Below are 22,559 nucleotides of genomic sequence, written 5' to 3' on the forward strand. Positions count from 1 at the left end.
TATGATGAACAATTTTTCATCAATTAAAAACGATGTTGAGCAACTATTTATACAAAAATATTAGAGCGGTATCAATACACGGCGCATATTTTATTTTCAAGCTCTTGCCGTACGACCAATTTTACAATCTAGGGTAAACTGGAGATTAAACTAAAACAGACATTTCTCTAGCAGTTATTATAAATATAAACAAAATTTTTCGATATTTGTTTTAAAGTTTAAGAAAGTTGTATAAACAAAAATGAACAAAAAACAAAAAAACGGGCAATTTCTTCAAGGTAGTGCTTTTGGTTGGAAAAGACAAAAATTGGGAGGAATTGGCAAGGGAACTTAATGATGAGAATAATAAAAACGATCATGTTTTCGATGAACCACAACAAATTTAAAAAATGTGCAACCATTTAAAAATTCGCTCTAGAACGAATAAATTTTGTTTTCTCGGCGCGTCGGCAATGTTGATAATTTCTTCATCATCTTTGAGTCGAGGTCATCAATCATTCTACCAAAAACCTTTATAATATTGTAAAAATGAAATAAATTCGAAAAAGGTTCGGATTCTCCGTTTCATGTTAAACTGAAATTTAAACTACTCCGGATCGCCCGTAACGTTTAAGCCGGAGGTTGTCAATAAACGTGAAAACAAACTGTATCTGTAGTTTAAACCGACGTTTAAGATTTAAACTACACTTGTAAAAATTGAGCCATTAATTGAGTACATTGAAACCAAAATTTCACTGGATTAATGAATTTGTACGGGTTATTGCCAATCCATAAATAAAATTACTAATAGAGCAACGTATATTTTAAGTGTATTTATTATATCTTTTTTGTGAGAATAATTGCTGAATTATTATTGAAGCTGGATATTTATAATGAATCACACTGTATATGTAATCTATCTAGTGCTCTTGGTATTATCAAGTTTACGTCAATGTCAAGTTGAACAAGAAAGAACGTTGGACTTTTAAAAATATAGGTCAGATAGTTTTACTAGAATTAAAAGGATGGGTTCAAATAAAGGAAGATTTATCGACAGATCACCGCTTATTTGTGCCGTAATTTGATTTATGAAGAAATTCGGTGGCTATAGGAATAATTTATTTCCCTTTTAGGCGGGGAAAATAACAACAGATTCAAATAATGCTGCTAACACGTTCAAGGAATATAATATTGAAGATAAAATAACTGCACTGAAGCATGATGCCAATATTTGGCATGAAGATAGATTTGAGCCTCCTCTAAAACTTCCAAATTTTAAGCAATCTGCTTTTTTGGGGCGAAATACCGAGGTGATTTAGCAATATAAATTGTATTTAATATTAATTGCAAAGAAATTTTGAATTTAATTCATTTGAATCATAATATAATAATTTAATAATTGTGCGGGATAAATGGACTTCTTCGGATATTTCTACAAGTGGTGAATAGGGTATTGACTCTTGAATATGGGAGATGTGAAGGATAAACCTCTCGTCAGCTATTTATATAAGTAACATTTTACAAGTAGTGTAAAAAAGTGAATAGAGTAGTGTGTAGTTGTTGAAATAAGAGCAAATGATTTTTTTTTAAATTCAATTATTAGTTCTATTTTAATAATTTTCATTTTAGAATATCTTATAGCCACCAATCCAACATAAAACTTCCCTCCAACTTCTGTTATTTTACTTTCAAAGTATCTGTCCTCTCAAAAAGATAAGATTTTCAATTTTTGATACTCTTTTAATAATAAGAATTTTTTAATGAATTGTGTTTATTGGATTATGAAGTTCAAAGAAGTATATATAATTCTGTATAAAAAATGGTCTCTTTTTATATGTTATTATTATTATTATTATCTGATACAGGGCAAGTAACTATAATTTTATTATTTTTTATTTACACAAAACTTTGAAATATGATATAGAGATCAATACCAATTTTATCCAGTTTGAAGTATGCTCTGAATTGAATATTAGTGGTTTATAACATAGAAGGCAATTTCCAGTAAATACGCTTTCAAATTCTTGCCTTGCGAAATGCTGGAGAAATTGTTATAGATTTGATTTCAATAGGTAAATGATTGTGCATTTTTTTGCATTTTATTGAGCCTTTAACAAATTCTGAACACGGAGTAGGTAGTATATATATATATATATATATATATATATATATATATATATATATATATATCTTGACCTTCCTTGTAAATCACTTTATTAGTTTTTGAGTTAATTGTGAACAGACTTTGTTTTATAATATATACTGGTTATATTAATGTATTGCAGATATCAAAAGTATTGAATCCTCCATTAGAAACAAGATATCAAACTCTTTTACAAGATTTACGTGAAACTACATATGACTCTTTATGGAATAAAGAAATTGGAAAAGTAAGAGATCCAGTTCCGGGTCTACCGAAAGGGATGATACCTACCACTGTTACTTTTGGAAAACCGTCAGTCAAAGGTAATCACTTAATCACAATATAATTATCACCTATTAATCATTATTCTTTAAACAATTGTTGTTAAGTTTGGAACTATTTCTTTGGAATACAGCATTTTTAACAATCTAATGTTTTAAATCAGAAGAGCCAAACATTTATAAAATTTCAACGTTTTTAAAGAGCCACAACATTTTATGTTGCCCATAATAAATAGTACTCTTAACTAAAGTTTTCTTTGTAAAAAAAATAATCTTTATTCATAAGAAAAAATATTTATTCACATATTTGTAGTGTTTTTTACAACAAATTAGATAATATACTTACATATTTATATGAAATTATTAGATAATTACTCATCATTTAAGTAAATAAAATAAAACAAACATTTATACACAACCCTAACTTGAACTTCAATAACAAATAGGCATACAAATTCAATAGGAGCAATGGCTAATTTTTGAGTTCTCTACCTAATTTTTTCCAGCCGATTTTTGATGTTTCTAGCTTATTTTTGTGTTTTTAGCTGTTTTTAAGTTTTTACAACTAATTTTTGAGATTTTTGACTGATTTTTGAGTTTTTTAGCTAATTTTTCTTCACCTCACAACTATTCTGGTCATCCAACTCTTCTAACTTGCTTTTCTGTAACTTTTCAACTCCACAAAGCTTTACTTTTTAATTCAAATAATTGAATTTCTGGAGATTCACTTTTAATTCTGAAATTATTCAATGTAGATTTTGTTACTATTTGTGTTGGCTTCGGTTAACAATTTGTTGTTATAGTTTCTGATGTCAGTTCTTCCGGCTTTTGTTACCTCTTTATTCAGCTGTCTTCACTGAACTTTATGTTTTATATTCCATAATGTTCTTCCCTGTATCAAACTTTCTATATTACAAAACTTTAAATTATATTACATTTTTAGAGACAAGTGTAAAAGAACTAATTAACCCTCCAAAAACACCATACGAGGTACTATGGGAAAGTCAAGTAGGTCATGATTATTACAAAAAAACGCACAATGATTATAATGCTGGCGAACAACTCCTCAGAGGGTAATAATATTTAAAATCATGTTATTGTTATTTATTATACTATTTTTTAAATTCAGTGTACATGTTTACTCATTATAATAGTCTGTGTACAAACAAAAGTATCCAAAAATTCAGTACTTGAGACTGAATTTTGTTGAAAGGTTATGAATAAACTTTGATAAACTATGATACCTACTTACTAGCATAATTGGATATTAAAAAAAGCCTCTTATGTTTTTAAAATAGCATATTTTCCTATATACTATTTATTTAATGAAATCTAAACGAACTATAGTGAACTCAAAAAAAGCATATTGGGCGTTGTATCCAAATCTTCCACTAGAAAATATTTTTCCTTAGTGGATTAATGCCTTCATTTTCAGCCAATAAAACATAGAGTTGTAACAAAGAGCAACTCATTTCAATAGATAGATTTCATAGATAATTTCTGAGTTTTTAATCTGACTTTTTAGTTTTCCCAGCTAATTTTTGACCCAAAGGATCTATTCTGTCTTTTTTCTTGTCGTGACCTGGGGATTCTCAGTATTTAAAGTTGATGTATTAATCCAACTCCCCTTAGAAACTTCAGGATCTGGAATGGCTTTAGCTGCCAGAGATCTTCGTGTGGTGTGAACCACTGGAGTCCTGTAGTGTCCCAACCTAGGTAGATTGGTCCAGTAACTGTTTTTCCCAATCTACACTCTTTTTCAAAGTTTTCTTCATTGTTCTGTATTTGATTTCTTAAAAGGGGTAGGGTCCTATGAAGGGTTTATTTGTTCCTACTTTAGCAAGTCTGTAGCTATTCAATTTTCCTCAGGAAGACTCAACTCAACTTGAATACCCTACAAATTTATCAAAATATGAATAAATAAATACTAGTTTCATAGATAGTAAATGGAAACTGTGTGATGGAGGGGCACACCATCAAGCATACATACATACATACTTCCCGGAAACATTACAAGTAAAAAACACTCAAATATGATACATGGTATCAGACCCACTCAAGAGCATTTGTATAAGGATAGGAAATAAAATAGCCACATAACTCTCTAAATTTGATCACTATATTTCGATTTTTTTCCTTCCTACATTTTCTTGTTTTTTTTTTTTATTTTGTATTGTTGGCAATAAATAAATTCCCTTATGTATGTCTTCAATGTCTATTATCATACACATTAGTTGTCATTTGCATAGTATATTTTTGTTTTTCATATTATATTTAATAATGAAATATCGGTATAAGGTATAGGTATGTAATGAGTAACTATGTGCAATCTGAAACATAATTGCTAACTATATATTTTAATTTGAAATATTATTTCAGTTATCTGTCACCACCATTTGATGAAAAGGCATGTTTTGGCAAAAAAACAAATTTTGATTATAGAGGAATTTGTGTGAAATGTTGTTGCCAATGGCATATTCAAAAGCCGATAACTTATGCCAGTCGAATACAAGCAGACCTCATAGACAAATGGAAACCAGTACTTGGAAAATCATTAGCACCGTAAATAATTTTTTTTTACTTACATTGAACTGAAAATTCATAATGATACCCCATAATATTTATGGGGTATCATTTCATATCAAAATTAGATGAAAATAACAATTAATTGCATCAAGTATACAAACTTCCAATTATTTAATACATTTAAATAATATAAAAAAAATTTTTCATCTCATTAGAAGTAGTATCAAATACTATCATAAAAGATAATAGGCACATCCAGAAAGTAAGTTTATGTATTTAAAAAAAAATAACTTCCATTTTTGGGACATATGTATTAACAAGTACACTAATGTTTCAGGTATTTTTCAACCTAGCCATCACCAGAACCACTTGTGAGATCAACTATAGTCTTCGAACTCTGTTAACCAGAATGTAACAGATGTCTTCAGCTTTTCCTCCTTGCGAAAACGGACGAGAGGAATTTTTTGTCACTGACATCAAATTTTGTATGTGTATGTCCTCAGCGAATGGAACCAGCGTGTGACAGATGCCTTCGGCTCCTTGTTGTGGTCAAAACGGTCGATAGGAATTTCTTGTCACCGGGATCAAGAACAGAGTTTTAGGGTGGATAATCAATGAATTCCCAGTCAAGCTCGAGGAATTTCTTGTCACTGATATCAACTTTTGTATAATTATGTCCTCTGTGAATGGAACCAGCATGTAAAAAGTCTTCAGCTCTTCCTCCTTTTCAAAACGGTCGATAGGAATTTCTTGTCACCGGAATCAAGATCGGGGCTTTAGGGTGGATGATCAAACAATTCCCCGCCAAACTACGTCAAAACAACTACTGTGCGTCGAGACCTATGTGGACGAGCACAACACCTGATGAAAAGTATTCCTCAGTGTTTCGGACTATTGTTACCATGCTATAGGAACGAGGCTGGACTTGTGGGATCAGTTGGCAGATGATTCATTACATTACATGATAATTACTTTTACTTTGAAGGGGAAATTATCGGAAAGACTACTTTCAAGATGTGCTTCATATCTTATAGAAAATATACCTTAAAAAGCTGTAGAAATACTATAGGGATATCCATATCAATTCTTAAAGCACATTTAGCAATAAAAGATCTTGATGAAATCATTATATGTAAACTTATCATTTATTACAAACTGATATGGAGCAAAAAAAATTTTCTTGATATCACCTTATATAGGATGTTACTCGCAGAGTAGATGCTCTGCTGTTTCCATGGTTTGCTAGCAAAAACTGCGATTGTCTTCCTATCACCAGTTTCATATAGATTCTGGTCATCACGAAAAGTTCTTCAGACTGGAGTGTATCTCCAGTAAGACTCTTATCTGATTCTTTAGCCATCCATTCAGTTTGTTACTGATGTGGCATCTCATGAATCCATAGTAGGGCTCTGGTCCTAGGTATGGAGTCGTTGCTCCTTTTTTTTGAAAAGGCTCCTTCTTCATTGCTTAGTATACCTGGTATACCCATATTAGGATATAAGGGACTTTTCTTGTTAGCGGGTGCTTTTAGAGTTTATTTACACTCCCACAATAGAATGGTACAAAATCGTTTCGACGTTAGTCATTTTAGATGTTTTGGCTAAAATGGCTGTAAGTAATACTATGCAACTGTGTAAAGGTTCACTTTCATTCTACATTATTTACCACAGCCTTTTATTTATATTTTATTTCAAATTTGCACCCCTCTTTTGCCCTCTTTGCACCCCTCTATGTCCCAATAGTTATAAATCACCCTGTACATCCCATTGTTTTGAATAGAATCAGATGAAGAATAAATACATCTTGAACCTTAATTCGAGGACTGAAATATGCGGAATTTTCTACCAAAAATAAAAATAACTAACGGCTTCATGTTTTAAAAATTTTTATTATTATTTATAGTAACCGTAATATAACTTGTGTTCCGAAGAACCACGCTTTTGGTGACCGTTATGTCAGAGATCAATATGGAGTGGAAGATTTAATGAAAGATGCCAGCATTGAACCATGTTTATTTAAAAGAGATTTTTTTATTTGGGTTTGTATGTGGAACAAACTAAGAAGTAAAACGAAAGAGCTCGTCCGAGAAGGGCGCTTCAATTTCCCAGAATTTTATAAGAAATTGTTGCATTTCGATAAGGTAAATATTTTAGAAGTTCCAATTTTGCTACTTTATAATTAAAACATTTTATAAATCGATTGAATTGAAAATTATTAATTAAAAATAATGATAAATGTAGGATAAAAGATATATAGTAGTTCCGTGGCACACCGAAGTGGGGGGCAATTAAATAGCAGCAGTAGTTCCTGAACCCATGTGTGGAATTGGCTACAGAACAATAGAGAAAACGTTAGAAAATAGATAGATAGGGAAATAATGGAATAATCCACCTAGCTTAAGACAGACAAAGAGACTCATAGGAACCTCTAACCAAAGATTTATTGAATATATTAATCTAAATAAGAACAATTTACGAATATTACCTCTGGAGTATTGACGGGGTACTACCGCCTGAATGGACACCTGTAGACGCTAGGATTCAACGTACAGATTCTGCTACGTGGAATACGAAACCTCTAGCCACATTATGTAAAAGCAACTCCAAAGTATTACATTTTGACAGCTAGAACCATACCACATTCTGAACTTTCTGAAAGCAGTGCAGTTAATAGATCAGCAGCAAACACTAAGTAGTCGCAATAGTACCTTTGAGTCATGGCGGATATGGCAGAAATATTTGCTCGTTAATAATTGAATGGGTTAACTTCCAGTTCGGCTTTTCGAATTGGATTTAAGAATTACAAGTAACGACGCGGCAGTACTTCTAGTAAAATATATTTTCCCTCGATTATCGACCTATTGGGATAACCTAACCTAAATTAAAGTAAACCTAACCTAATCGCATTTGAAGTAAACTTAACCTAATCAGAAAATGGATATAAACATCAAGAGTTTACAATTCGAATGTTCATTATTTTTAAGTTTTTTCTTACTGTAAGTCTTTCCTCCCTTAAGCCAAGCCTATATCTCATAAAAATATGCCCTCCATAATAAAACCTTTATTTTATTTCATAAATCCAGTTAAAAAAATTGAATCAACAAATCTAATTATATGTAAAACGTAAAAAGTACTATATTTCGACTTCTGAAATTTCGATAAATGGATACTACGGCCTCGAAAACGTTAAACCAACGTGTTTTATCTATTATGTATACATCACTTTTAGCATGAATTCACTACTTCGCTTCTTTTCACTACTTCGTTTTGTTATTATTTTAGCAATGAGAGCAAACTATCAAGTTTTAAACAATGATGAAACTTTTCGCATTTATAGGTTATGCTCGTCATTATGTACTCTATTGTTTTATTTATGGCTCCCCTTTTGCAAATGATCTGAGTTTTTTCCAAGTTGAGCTGATAATCAGCTCACCTGTTCTCACTTTGAAATGGTGGGTCAAATGGAATGACAAACTGAGACATTCATTCAGTTCATTGTAATTATTATTTCCTTTAAACGAAAGAAGTTGGTGCTGCATCGGTAAAGGGAGAAGTAAATACCTTAATTAATCTGATTTGAGTAAAATTAAATGGGATCTAGAATTCAATTATCTACATTTAAGTGAGTTCAAATTATCTGAGATTTCATGCAAAAAGAAACACAACAATTATTATTTTTTTGTATTTGAATGAAGTATTACACGGATTTCGGTATTTTCATTCGTTTATTCATTAGAAAATTAATGATATGATACTAGAAATGTGTAACAAAGTGAAAAGAATGAGATATCGAGTTATCTGAAGTTGATTATTTCGTATAAACTGTAATGATACATTTTTAGATCGTTTTTAATATTTTTCAACATTTTTTTGACAATTTATGAATTTTTACTTTATTTTTGTTTTACTTACTTAATCCTGAAGTCTTTTTATCTTTTCAAATGTAAGGCATGCTAGAATTGCGACATAACGTGGATACTTTTTCATATTTTTCACCTTTGATTTATAATTTATGAAATTTTACCTTAAATTTGTTTTACTTACATTACTTATATAATCCTGAAGCCTTTTTATCTTTTCGGATGTAAGTCATGCTAGAGTTGAGTCATAACGCGGGGTCCTTCTCCCCCATCAGTTTCCATTCTTTCCTATCCTGTGTCTTGGCCAAACCATCATAATTGTGATTTTACAATCAAATTTTTTCATATAATGTTATTCCTTATTTTCTGATATCTTGATTTATTTTTTATTTCTCATAGAAATCTCATTCTGTTCTTTTTATTTTGCTTTTTTGTTTCTGTGTGAGTGACTGATCCGTATGTCAATATGAGTGTGGCTACTTGTTTATATATTTCTGTTTTTATTTATTTGGGTATTACCTTTTTGGCTAAGAACCATCTTAATTGCTTTGAATAATCTTCCAGTTGCTCAAGTTCTCTACTTTATCTCTTGTTTTAATCCTTGACCTGCTCTTTTTATTCTTCCATTTTCCTGTGTCCGACTTTATATTGTTTAATTTATTTTTTTGTTCATTTTGCCCCTTCATCTAACATTCGCTTTACTCTTTTTGTTGTTTTGGACCTTTTTCGACACCTCTTGTCTAACTCTGACATAGTTTTTCATCTGTTTATATAAAGTCTTTAGTCAGTTTTTCTTCTTTACCTCTGTATTCTAGGATTTTCCGTACGTTATTCCTATTGACTATGTCGAATACTTTTTCCAGATCTATAAAACACAAGTATGTCTTCTCTAATTGCTTTTTCAGTTATTTATCTAATTATAAAGATTTGCATATGTTATTCCTCCGTTTATTCTAAATCCTTGTGAGTCTTTCTAGGTCATCTCTTTCTATTATTTTCCTACATATTTTGCTTGCTCCTTTCTTGTATATTGCTTTAATTATACCCTCTTGTTAATCTTTTAGCGCTTCTTCTGTGTCATATATTTTGTTGAGTATGATTTCTAGTGTCTTTATTTCCTTGTGTACCGCTTTTATCATGTTTTATCTGTCGTTATTTGGTCTATTTTTGGTGCCTTTCCTAGTTCCAGTTTCTATATTGCCTGTTGTATTTTCTATTTGTCCTGTTCATTTTTTGTCTCGTTTTATATCCTTTACTTCTAAAATATCTTTAAAATATTTTCTCCACTTTCCATGATATCACCTTCGTTTGTTATTATATCTCCTTTTGTTTCTTTTATGTCGATGAGCGAGTTCTTATTATGATTACTAACTTGTATCTCTGATGTTTTTAATGGATCAAAAGAATAGTTTTTGATTTTCCTTGTAGATGTTAATTTTTTATAGTCTGATTGTACTGTAGTTATTTATTTCCTTATTCCTCCTTATTTTTGTTTTATCTTTTTTATTGCATCTTTCATGTTTCCGAAAACCAATTTGTTCTATTATATATATTTCTAAATTTTGTACACATTTCTTCCACTGTGTCTCCTGTATTCAATTTTTTGTTTTTATTTTCAAGTTTTTCTTTTGTGCTCTTCTGTCTGTTATTTTCATTCCTATTTTTGGTGTAAATTAATTCGGTAATTTGAGGAAAAAAAAACAGAAAATTGATAAAAAATCACTCATCGATTATACGGGTTTAAAAATATGAATGTATAAATAAAAAAATTATGTAATAAACACAGGAAAAACCACCAAAATAAAAAATAGGGGAAATGAACCTCAAGTAAACAAAACAATTAGGACCCGAAGAGAAGACAATAACATATCATCAGAATGGGAAACTTTCCTTGGTTAGTTGATTCTCTTTGGGTATCAGATCATTTTTATATTTTTAAAATCTATGAAGATTTTGTAATTGCAAAAAAACGCAACACAAACTACTTTTTGTATAATCGGTTCACCAAACTACTTAAATTTAAATTATTTTTTTCAATTTTTCATTTAGATCATAGATATAAATCAAATTCGCAAAAATTACGTCATTTTTGTGATAATATACCTAAAAAAATTTTATCCTTACAGACTTTGATAAAATAAATTTATCACTTGTTCTGAGGTAGTGGTACAAAGAAAATAATATTCAAATTTCGCGCCTAACAAATTTGACAGTATTGTTTTAAAGCTACGAAATTTGTAGTTAACGTTTACACCCCTAGATGGCGCTTAATTGTTAAGAACAAATAGTATTGTTGTGAAAGTAGATATGGGTTCAATTTTTTGATTTAAAAAACCATCTGCGTACTTGTAAATTATTATTCATATTTTTTCAATTTTAGTAACAAAAATGATCTATTTTAGGAAAAAGTAGGTCGCCTTCCGAAAGACAAATTCTATGAACTGTGTTTGAATAGCCACATCAATTTTTCACTAGCAGATATGGAACCCCTGTTGAAATTATTAAATGTAATCGAAGGCGATCAAATTGATTATACACTATTCGTGAATATGATTAACGTCAATGCTCCACCCATTGAATTGATGTCGGTCAAAGATATTCCACCGGACAAACTGTATTATATAACTACAAGTCAAGCTTCAAGTTGCGATTTTCTTTTTATTAATAATGCAGGTGATATTTTCATATCGATTTACTCTTAACCGTTACGTTAATTTGGCGTTTTCGAGGTAACAGAATCCATTTATCGAGGTCCTAGGTTTTTAAAGTATATTTATAAATTACACGAAATGGTAGTTCCACTTTATTATAAAAATATATCGAATTTCGTAGATAAATGATCTTTTCCCTAAATTATCGGCCAATTAAGATAGCCTAACCTAAGCCTGAGTAAACTAAACCTAACCAAAAATTGGATATGTTCCTCGGTATGGTTAATACCATCAAGAGACAGTTACAAATTCGAGTGCAAATAAAAATTGAATAAATAAAAGCGCGAACAACAATTATTTTTCGATTTTTAAAGTCTTTCTCCTCTTAGGTCAAGCCTCCATATTGCAAAAATAGGCTTCAAAATAAGACTTCGCAAGATACCCAATCCAATTAAAGGTAAAACCGAAATTACTAATGTCCAATATATGGGACTTCGATAAATGGATTTACGACCCTTAAAAACGCTAAACTAACGCGTTTCCATTATTCTCCTAAAGAGCGCAAATTTATAATATAGCCTGTACTTATATTTTTCAAAATACGTACTATTGACTAAAGCATTTATTTTTTGTGATTAAAAAATTAATCTTTTAAACAAATTGTCCTTAAAATAATTTTATTTATTGAATTTTACTTTGAAGTTTGCTAATTTAGTCCGGGAAATTAGGTCGAAAAATAAAACTTGCATCAATTATTTCGGGGACGGTTTATTATGTCCCTAATTGAAAATATATGGGCCCCCAATTATTTTTCTGAATTCTCTGATAAATTCTGTTAAGGCTTTTTGGTCTTTTACACTATTTCTTTCATTTTTTATCGTACAAAAAAAATTGTGGGCATAAAATCTTAAGAAATTTAATGTGATGTAATGAACTAGAGTTCTAAAACCATTTTTTTAACCTATAATTTTTTAAAAATTGATCAAAAATTTTATCAATATATGCGGCAAGTATAGTAAAAATAGAAGCAAATTGATATATGGAAAAGAAATTAAAAAAAAAAGAAATAAATCGATGATGTTCGAGTTAAAATATAGGAAAGGCATAGTGAAATTCATAAAAGTACGAAGACTCACATAGTACGTACACGTTTACAGAAGTAGTGGAGACGATACAGTATGAAACCAGTAAGAAGAAAAAACAAAATGAGAAGATGAAGATTATATTATGGAAACAAAAAAGAAAGTAAAAAAGTTTTGAAAAAAAATTAGTATAAAAAACTAATTCGCTTGAAAACATTTAGATAAACATGAAAAGGTTGGACTGACCCCCATGATGAATAGATTAATAAGACATCCCCTTAAAATGTGACTACACTTTCTATGGCAATATACAGTAATATTCTTGTATATATAGGCTCTATACAATATATTTCTTAGAGCTTTCCATATATATTCTCCTTTACCTGGTCAAAAGCTATTGTCAGGTCAAGGTATAGACCAGACCAAAATTATACTACCATTCAAAATGTTAACGAAGATCGAAACCAACATTAAATGTTTTTTTCAATTTGAACCAGAAATGCGAAGCTCCGGAATTCCAACTTGCCGAACAGATTTACCAGCACCCCAAACGCCTCCAGGTTCCTGTTTAGCAGACATCGAAAACTTGGGCGATTCGACTAATATTAAAACACTACTTAATCCTAGCATCTACGCCAATTATGGGTTAAGTTATAGAGATTTCTTTTTGGTAAGTTAACAACTTGTCTTTTACCCAAACAAGCCAAATTGGTATTCACTAAAAATTTATTCTCGAATACTACTGACAAATGACACATTAAAACAAATTACCTCTGAATAATTTTTGTTATATGTTACTATATGTGAATTGGAATGAAGTCTTTGCTAGCTAGATTATGAGGGTTTTCGTAGTGGGATTGGGGCAAAATTAAACACCAAAGTATGTATTCATCGTCTGGGACTGAAATTATAGTCAAATACAATATAATTAGATAAATAAAAATAATAGTAAAAAATTAATTAGTTAAGAATTGCGGCGTTTTAAATTTTGTTTCTTTTAAAAACCGATGAAATTAATGTTTTTGTAAATATTGTATATATTTTTATATTGTATTTGACCATAATTCCAGTCTCAGACGATGAATACATAAGTATTCGAAATGTCGGAAATATATTAGAGTTAGTACACTTTAATTTTGCCACAATCCCACTATGAAAACCCTCATGTTACTGTATATATAATTAGTTGTATATTCCAATAAGAATATTAATTACTCAATAAAGAGCTCTTTGACTCATTCCCTGTGGTGAGTCAATCCACGTTCTAAACATTTTTTATTTAAAGATCATTGCATTTTTTAGCTTCTTCCACTATTTTTCTCCATTTTTTCCTGTCTTAGGTAATTACTCCACCACCTGCGGATTCCCATTTTGTTCAGATCAACTTGTTACTTAACTTTCCCATTGTTTATTTTCTTCAACTTCACTATTATTTTCATTTGCTTTATGTGTCCTAGCCATCGTATTCGCTGTAATTTCATGAATATGATGATAGTCGTTTCATTCAAGATTTTTTCTAATTCCAGCGTTCATAAATATTCTGTATTGTCGGTCACCTAACTTCTTTGGACCAACTATTATCATTTTTCTTTTGAAGGTGTTAAGTTTTTGTCAGATTCATCGTTTTTCCTACATAGGTTACTGTTTGTCTTATTTCTGCTCTCGAATACTACTGACAAATGACATTTTAAAACAAATTACTTTTTGTTGTATAAACCTCATGTTGCCGTATAAATAAGAATGTTGTTAACCAGCAACCGAAAGGTGGTTTTTGTCTCTCAGTACCAGTTCTTATTTTTTACACATTTTCTGAAACTCCTTTCCTAAAACTCTTAAACTGTCACTTATAGTGGAATATTTGAAAGCCTATTTGTTTATTTTAGCCAAGACAACCAGAGATGTTGAGAGCATTATTTGAAAAAATTGGATACAGTTTTTCGGAAAATAATTTTGAGAAAATATGGAAGGAAGGTGTAGAGCAAGACGGAACTGGATTGGTTTGTGTTGATACTTTTAAAAAAATATTACAAAAATATTCGCATCGACAAAAAATTCAAGTGGATGAAGCGGATTGTTAGGAAATTATTTTTTTACCAATAAAAGATGTTTTGAATAATTAACTTTTTAACATTATTAAGCACAAGCGGCATCTATGAACTTGGTGGTGTAGCTAAATGTGGACTAAGTGAATCCTTGGAAATTAAAAAAAAGCCACATTAGAAACAAAATGAAGCACTCCCGACTTTTTTGGTTTAGTAATACCCTCATTTGACACAGATTTAGCTACAAAAAAATTATTATAAATCATTACTAGTAGACTTCAGTGAAGTAAAAAATTCCAAAGAACATTACTTTCATAAAACATTAAATCGCTCAAGTTTATTTTTTTTTTCAAATCTACGTGGATATGCATGTGATAATCCAGAGTTAGAAAACAATACAATAACCACATTCGCCGTTGAAACTACCATTCTAGTAGTATAAAAGAGAAATGAAGAAGCAACAAGCTACATCGAATATATGACTGGGCGATGAGATGAAAAATTGAACTAAATCAGTTCATTTCAACTGAACAAACAAAGGGATAGACCATATACCAATCGGGATAAATAAAAACCTGATTCCACACTCAAACACAGCAAAATACTTAGGTATTACCTTAGATAACCAAAGAAGAAATTTGACTGAAGTATAGAAAAATGAACTGGTTAATTGGAAGAAACTCTGCCGGTCCTGTCTAGATTGTAGTGGAATCCTAACATTCGGCGAAAGCGCGGCGCCTCTGATGTTTAAATGATGTTTTAAATAAATTATTTAAGTGTTAGTGATAAGTGAATTATTATAAGTTAGTTCAGTGTAGTGTATAGTGTGTAACATCGGCGATTTGAAGAATTGGCGTATGTTTTAAGAATGGTAATATTAATTATTTTAGCAACAATAAAACCGATTAATAAAATATAGTGGTTGATATTTAATTTTAATACAAGTAATTTGATAAAAATCATATTTTAAATACTTATTTTACCTATATACATTATTATTAATTATTAATAACATTTTCAACTCCTTTGCCTTTCTCTACTTCTGCGTCTTCGTTCTTCTTTACCCTTACCTCTATCTCTAGACTTGGAACCTCTTTTCGATGATCTTTCAAATACTCGTTTCTCATTTTTCAATTGATGAATATTATCCTCGCACCTACTTTTCACCCATTCATAATCTCTACTACTTCTTTTTTCGTTATCCCTTCTATTTTCTTTTCTCGATTTTTTATCATTTTCTTTTTCGGCATATTTTTGTTTGTGCTTGTCTTTTTCTTGACATTTGGATTTAGAGTTTAATTTTTGGTGTCGTTCTTGGTATTTTTCTGTCGATTTCTTCTTTTTCTTTTTTGCTTTATCTGAATCATGTGTACCTAAAACATTTTATGAAAAAGTCTTAGACAGATATATCCTTGGAATTATTTTGGGTTTCATAGTGAAACAAATGGTAAATGCTCCTCTTATAACATTACGTGGATACCACATTTCAACAATCCCAACAATAATTGGAGCATTTTCAACTACAATAGGAGACTTAAGTTAAAGATATTGTAACCAGGCTAGTTCAGTTATTCTTCCAGGACTTTGGCTATATGATTACATGTTATCGAAGCTTTACACCCTTCATCTCAAAAACCAATAGAGTAACAAATTTGAAAGTTTCACGCTTTGTAAAGTAATTCTTCCTAGGAAGATTGGGCACAATCATCAAACATTGAGTTTAATAGTTCTGAAGATATTTGTAAAAATATCAATATTATGAAATTTCGAATTAAAAAAATATTATCGAAGTATAACACTCTGTATCTCCGGTTAGGTTGATGGTAAATTTAGAAGATATAAAAATATTCACATTAGATACTAGCATAGTTCCCTTTCAGAAGCGGAACGAAGCTATAGTGAACTTGGTGATTAACTGCAAGTAAAGATGTCTATAAAGTCGTTCAGCTGTTGTGATGTAACAAAAATCCACGAGATCAATTGTGGTATTGTTGGGGTTCCAATGGCGGTCTCAACTTGATCATCTGGAGTCAGAGGCATTGCTGGAGGGTTCGAAATGGATGAGGATGAGTACAGTACAAGTGGTATACAGGCATTTCAAGAAAAGTAATTTGAAAAACATAGTATAACATGAAGATTTTGTTGTGTTAAGTGTTAAAAGCTGCGCTACAGCCAAGATGTCATTAGAGTCGTTTAGCTGTTGTGTTGAAAAGAAAATCCACGGGCTCAATTGTGGTATTGTTAAGGTTCCAAGGGCGGTCTCAACTTGATCATTTTGAGCCACAGGCATTGCTGGAGGCGAGTAAGTGCAACAGGTTCGAAATGGATGAGTACAGTGGAAAGTGGTTAGAGTCCTCTCTGTTGAGTAAAGTCATTCCAAGAGGACTAATTCGTTAGACATAGTATAACGTGAAGATTTTGTTGCTAAAAAGAATTAAAGAGCTGGACCTGCCTGAATCCACTCACTCACATCATATTTATTTATTACTTTACTGAAGAATATTTAATATCTTTATATAATTTTCAATAATAAGCAATAAAATAATTTTGTTTTATTTACCTCCACTATCTTCACTGCTACTACTATCATCTTCTGAACTGCTTGAACTACTGCTGCTACTACTACTACTACTGCTTCCACTTTCTTTATTTGCAGCTAATTTAAGATTCACCATTTTAGGTACATTTTTTAAATGTTCTCTAAGTTCATCAGTTAAACCTCCTAAACCTATAGATGTGAAGAAATTTATAGAAAATCTGGTATTCTGAGGGTTATCTCTAGGGAACAATCCTGCAAAATGTTCCTGAAGTGTCCTAAAACAGAGGAAAACGAATTAATCAATGTTGTTGTGGTTAACACCTCAAGGACCTACTGTGCTAGTGAAAGTAGAATCTACCCAGCAACTCTGTCTCTTATGACTCTGAAGAACTTTCAACTGAGCTAGACCCAAAAATATTCGATTCAAAAACTAATTTGTCTTTTAACTTGATAAAACTAAGAAAGTGAGAGTCAATTATATAAATTAGGATCTCTAAAAATATTCATAAAAATTTACAAAAAAAAGTCTAAAGAAACTCACTCATCCTTAAGCCTTTTGTTAAGTTTTCCTAATCCCATGTACTCCGCTAATTCTTGAAAGAGGATTTTAATAAAAATACGACTAGAACTATTGGTATCTTCTTCATTGAGTTTCATTATTTCCAAAACTTCCCAACCTATCGCGTCAGTAAAAAGTAAATGAGCAAAGAATTTGCTAACATTGCGTAACCTATTGGCATCCAATCTGTGCGTTGTAGCATAAGTGTCTTTAAAAATCTGTTGAAAGGGCTCAATATACACTTTATTGATTTGACAAAACCTTTGTGCTAATAGTCCATAAAACTTTTCATAGGTCCTCTGCTCTGCACAACAATCTATAAGAAAATATAGTATCTAGTACATTACCACTGCAAGTATTTTTTCGATATGTATGTGGAATTCTTACCGAGGAACATGTGACACAATTCAATTTCCTGTCCAGGCTTCAATTCCATTTTAAGAAGCTTATGTGCACATTCTTCAAAATCTAAACTTGATTGTATTGTTAAATAAATTGTTCTTCTAAGAGCAATTAAATTTGTTTCTGTATTATCAATAATTTTGCCTTGATCTTTAACTTCCTCTTCATCCTCGTCTTCTCCAGATTCGTCTTCAGATCCTCCAGAACCTGATTCTGAATCACTATCACTTCCCAAGATTTCCTTACTAAGCGTCTTATACTTTCCTTCATTTTCTTCATACTTATCGTCAAATTTGAACACATCTAAAATAATAAATTATAATATCCTACTAGAGCATATAACTACATACTGATATAGTTAAAATATAATTACTCAAAATATCCTCCGCATTGGCTTCTTTGACATCATCAAGCATTATGAGATGAGTGAACTGATCTTCTTCTTCAACCAAATCTAATTCCTCAATCACAGCTGCATGATCTTTAAAACCATCTTTCCTTATTTGAAACATTACTTCAATCATGTACTGAATTCTTTTTTCAAGTTGTCCCTCATGTAGAATATTTCTTAGCATTTCAAATATGGCAGTTATACCTTAAAAAATGAGATGTATTGAAAACATGTTGTGAACAATCATAGTTTCCATATCTACTATCAATTTTTATTTAAAAAATAAATTTTGACAGTTCAATTTATTAACGCTGAATATATTAAAAGCGTTTTTTAATTGAATTTTTATTGATTTTTTGGAAACTATGATTGAGTTTACGGGATCATGATCTGAATATTAAAAAAAATCCAGATAATGTACATTATTAAGTACATTAAAGTTTGTAAAGCTGGATAAAGTAAAAGGGTTATATGATCTTTTCTAGTCTAGTATACTAAAATGGTTGACGGTTGTTTTTTGATCATTAAAAGTTATCAATTTTCTGAATATTTGGTTTGTAATTCTTGGTTTTTCAAAGTAAAAATTAGCTAGGCAATAAAATTTGGTGTCAAATCAGCGTTTGTGGCTAAATCACTGATAATTGCTCAATAATAATTATTATAATAATGCAGCTGAATAAAAGTATAAATATAGAAAATCTGTAAAGATATTAATTAATATATAAAACTAAAGTAATAAAAATGGTACCTGTCTATTATTTTCCATTTCATGGATGGACATTTTGAATTAAGTTTCTTCTACATTTGCCTTTTTCATATTAAATATGGCGAAAATATCATCCGGATACCTGTACCATACCCTGGGAAAATACTGAAACTCTTCACTAATTTGCTTTTCAAAGCGACTCATGAATAGTTCACCATAAACAATGATTTTTCAAGCAACATGAATGGGCAATTGCCTATCACTTTTTATGGCTAAACTATTCATAAGTCACTTTGAAAAGGAAATTAGTCAAGAGTTTCAGTATTTTCCCAAGGTATGGTACAGGTATGTGGATAATATTTATCCACCACAATAGGTTTAAGAAATCTCTATGTGAAGCCACCTTTTTCCAAAATCAAAATGAAAAACAAGAAAAATACAAAAGGATGGGAAGGAATATTGAACAGAGTGGGTTTTAAATTGGTTTACAGGTACAACAATACATTAAAACAATTCTTGTATAATCTTAAGGATAAAATATCAAATTTAGAAAAATTAGCTGTAATGATTGTGACGGGAGGTAGGACAGACTTACATCCAGTTTAAAGAGCACATATCTTGTTAAAAAAAGTATCCAATATTACATTGTGGCCTTCATTTGAAACCACTAAGATTGTTAAGGCCCAATTTTACAAGTGAAGTTTAAACCTCAAACTTTGGTTTAAACTACACATACTGATACACATACTATATATATATATATATATATATATATATATATATATATATATATATATATATATATATATATATATATATATATATATATATATATATATATATATATATATATAAATGGCGTTTAAACTTCGGTTCCTTCCACAAGCACTACTTCATAGAAATTGCACGATTTTTTTGTTTTTTGTTTATACAACTTTCTTAAAGAATTCAACTTTAAAACAAATATTGAAAAAACTTTGGTTATATTTGTGACAATTGGCAGAAAAATGTCTGTTCAACTGTAACCTGTAAAATAGAGCAATCTTGTTTATTCTTGATCTAAACTAGAGTTCTACCCATAGTTTAAACTTTAATTCAATCTTCAGTTTTACCGTAGGTTGCAAAATTGGCCCTAAATGTAAAAACAGTTTAAATAGGGACAAATTCCACTCTATAGTTTAGTAGTCAAAGAATGAATGTGGAATTTACTGCCAAAGAGGTTTTTCCACTGTAAAAGGTAGGTCAAGTTAATAGATTTTAGTTATTGTTCAGATAATTTGGTAATCGAAATGCGCGTCAGACAGTGTAATTGTAAGTGTTAGTATAGTAGTAGTCTTAACAGCATGTTCAGTATTTTTTTTATGTTATAAATGAACTAGATTTTATATACTGGTATGATTTATACGTTGTTTTATTTTATCCATAAGAAAAAAAAATATTCTCAATTCTCTAAATTTTAGCCTCAGGAAAATATTCTCGCCTTATATCTCTAATCTTCACTTCACTAATCAATAACTAGGCTTCACACCAGCAATGAAAATTTAGTGGTCCAAAAATATAATGTGGTAGACAAAAGTAAAGAAATTAACATATGCATGCTACACACACTTTTATACATATTTTTACGGCATATATAAATTCTTTTATGCAAAAACAGCACAGTAAATATAAAACATAGGTTTTTATAAAAATATTTTGGGCGACAAATTTGTCGTCGATGTGTATTATTTTGGCGACATTTCTTGATATATAAAATTTTATTGAATTTATATATAAAATACATCAAATAGAAATTCAAACCATCTGATGTACTAATAAAATTCATGTAACACACCATTTAATATACTTTGAGTAAATAGAATTCGATCTTCAGCTATATTAATTAAAAATAATAATAATAAAATAAAGAGGAATAAAATAATTACCTTTACTAGACACTTCGGTAAGTTTTTGGCCACATTCCTTTAAAAATGAAATAGCAACTTCAACAGAATCATCAGTTGGAGTTTCCACTAGCAAAGTCAGAATTTCTAAAGCTAAAATTTCATGAGCTACTCTCTGGTTCACCAAATGAGCAACAAAAGTAGTAGCCGATATGCATATGGATTTATTATTTTGTTTAAAACCTCTCTTGAACTGGAGGACTAATCTTTTCAATAAAAGTTCCCCAATATTTGGAAATTTTGAATTAATTACAGCTACTAATGCTGCGTATACATTAGTGAAAGTAGGAGAAGCAGCTTGCGCCTGTATTATTGATTTACATAGTAATCCTCTACCTCTTACTATGTTTTCATGCAGTAATTCTCTAGCAATGATCCCAATATTTGAGGTATTAATTTTATTAATATAACCATGAACAGACTTCTTTAAAGCCTCCCATGCTATACGCTGATAAGCTGCAGATGATTTATCAGTTATACTTGCTTGCATCATACGTAATTTAGCTGGAGGAATGTATGCACCTCCTGTCTTTGAAGTTAACATATCTACTACTTTCCTTTCTCTTGGTTTTATAACTGATTTGTCAGTAGTTTCTCCACTTTCTGACTTTTCTTTATCATTCTTATTACTAGAAACTTCTTTTTTCTTTGTATTATCAGGTACATCATAATACCTAGAACATTAATAACTAATTGTATTAGTATAACTTAACTACAAATAATTTTAGGTTCACTGTGAAATATCAACATTAACAAACCTTTGGCCAACTTTTGTATTATCCTTCCTTGGGTATTTATTCCAATAGCTGTCACTATTAGGACGATCGTCTCCATAATATCTTTGGTAGTCCCTTGGATTGTAATCGTCCTCATAACTACTACTCCCATGAGATTTTTTTTTGGAAGACTTTTTCTTTTTTCGTGCTGGAGAATTGGACTTACTTTTCCTACGCTTCTTATGTTGTTCTGGTGAATATTCTCCAGCCTCTTTATTTTCTGGCATTATGTTAAAATAACAGATTGTAAATAACTAAAACACAAATTGTTTTCGCTCTAACCAAATTTTGACATACGACAATGTCACATTAGGTAAATTCAAAGGTTCATAAAACTTAGTAGTTTGGTGGGACCCCTGATCACCTAAAGAAGGGGGAGGGTCAGGAAGATTCGCTTGCTCTCTTTGATTTGAAAAGTAAACTTGTTTTGTTTATGAATAGATTGTAAACCATGAAAAAATTTGATAAATTAATGTATGGTGATACCTCACCTTTCCCAATAATACTATCTTCAAGGAACACTTCCACAAGTATTCCTTATACTATCCCATCCCAAGTAAAGTGAAATGAATTATAATTTTTCCATTGACATTCCCAGCGCTGCCATAGAAATAGTAGTGTAGAACATAGAAATAAAATTCCTACGATGCAAGTGCTCTTACTCCGAACTTCTTCTTTTT

General features: G+C 30.4%; 2 protein-coding genes and 1 long non-coding RNA gene across 4 annotated transcripts; 1 reads left to right on the forward strand and 2 right to left on the reverse strand.

The window, feature by feature from the left end:
* The first annotated feature begins 928 nt into the window (after nt 1–928).
* LOC130444596 (EF-hand domain-containing family member B) lies at nt 929–14,634 on the forward strand. Its single transcript, XM_056779827.1, has 9 exons — nt 929–1,055; nt 1,113–1,289; nt 2,265–2,445; nt 3,347–3,476; nt 4,783–4,965; nt 6,832–7,069; nt 11,191–11,461; nt 13,019–13,191; nt 14,405–14,634. The coding sequence occupies exons 1-9, from the start codon at nt 1,005–1,007 to the stop codon at nt 14,597–14,599; spliced, it is 1,599 nt and encodes a 532-aa protein (XP_056635805.1). The 5' UTR covers nt 929–1,004; the 3' UTR covers nt 14,600–14,634.
* On the reverse strand, nt 3,542–8,016 carry LOC130444597 (uncharacterized). Its single transcript, XR_008909976.1, has 3 exons — nt 7,637–8,016; nt 7,414–7,580; nt 3,542–4,297 (listed from the first exon to the last, which is right to left on the reverse strand). It is a non-coding gene; the product is annotated as an uncharacterized LOC130444597 (long non-coding RNA).
* Nucleotides 14,635–14,757: 123 nt separating the features above from the next.
* Nucleotides 14,758–22,476, reverse strand: LOC130444595 (pre-mRNA-splicing factor CWC22 homolog). Of its 2 annotated transcripts, XM_056779826.1 has the most exons (8): nt 22,371–22,476; nt 21,862–22,133; nt 21,086–21,777; nt 18,437–18,658; nt 18,049–18,366; nt 17,644–17,977; nt 17,124–17,377; nt 14,758–15,936 (listed from the first exon to the last, which is right to left on the reverse strand). In XM_056779826.1, exons 2-8 carry the CDS (start codon nt 22,104–22,106, stop codon nt 15,581–15,583), a joined length of 2,421 nt encoding a protein of 806 aa, XP_056635804.1. In that variant the 5' UTR covers nt 22,107–22,133; nt 22,371–22,476; the 3' UTR covers nt 14,758–15,580. The 2 variants fall into 2 exon arrangements, with proteins under 2 accessions (XP_056635804.1, XP_056635803.1); XM_056779825.1 differs by lacking the exon at nt 22,371–22,476 and having other exon boundaries at nt 21,862–22,255.
* Nucleotides 22,477–22,559: the final 83 nt, after the last annotated feature.

The sequence above is a fragment of the Diorhabda sublineata genome, chromosome 5 (genome assembly GCF_026230105.1).
Source record: "Diorhabda sublineata isolate icDioSubl1.1 chromosome 5, icDioSubl1.1, whole genome shotgun sequence".
Classification (NCBI taxonomy): domain Eukaryota; kingdom Metazoa; phylum Arthropoda; class Insecta; order Coleoptera; family Chrysomelidae; genus Diorhabda; species Diorhabda sublineata.

Excerpts from the sequence above, each read along its gene's own strand:
- LOC130444596 (XM_056779827.1), top strand. The coding sequence starts at position 1,005 with ATGGGTTCAAATAAAGGAAGATTTATCGACAGATCACCGCTTATTTGT. Across the intron at positions 3,477-4,782 it reads GGCGAACAACTCCTCAGAGG|TTATCTGTCACCACCATTTG; the intron begins GTAATAATATTT and ends ATATTATTTCAG. Across the intron at positions 11,462-13,018 it reads TCTTTTTATTAATAATGCAG|AAATGCGAAGCTCCGGAATT; the intron begins GTGATATTTTCA and ends AATTTGAACCAG.
- LOC130444595 (XM_056779826.1), bottom strand. The coding sequence starts at position 22,106 with ATGCCAGAAAATAAAGAGGCTGGAGAATATTCACCAGAACAACATAAG. Across the intron at positions 21,778-21,861 it reads AATACAAAAGTTGGCCAAAG|GTATTATGATGTACCTGATA; the intron begins GTTTGTTAATGT and ends TTAATGTTCTAG. Across the intron at positions 18,367-18,436 it reads CAATGCGGAGGATATTTTGA|ATGTGTTCAAATTTGACGAT; the intron begins GTAATTATATTT and ends TTATTATTTTAG.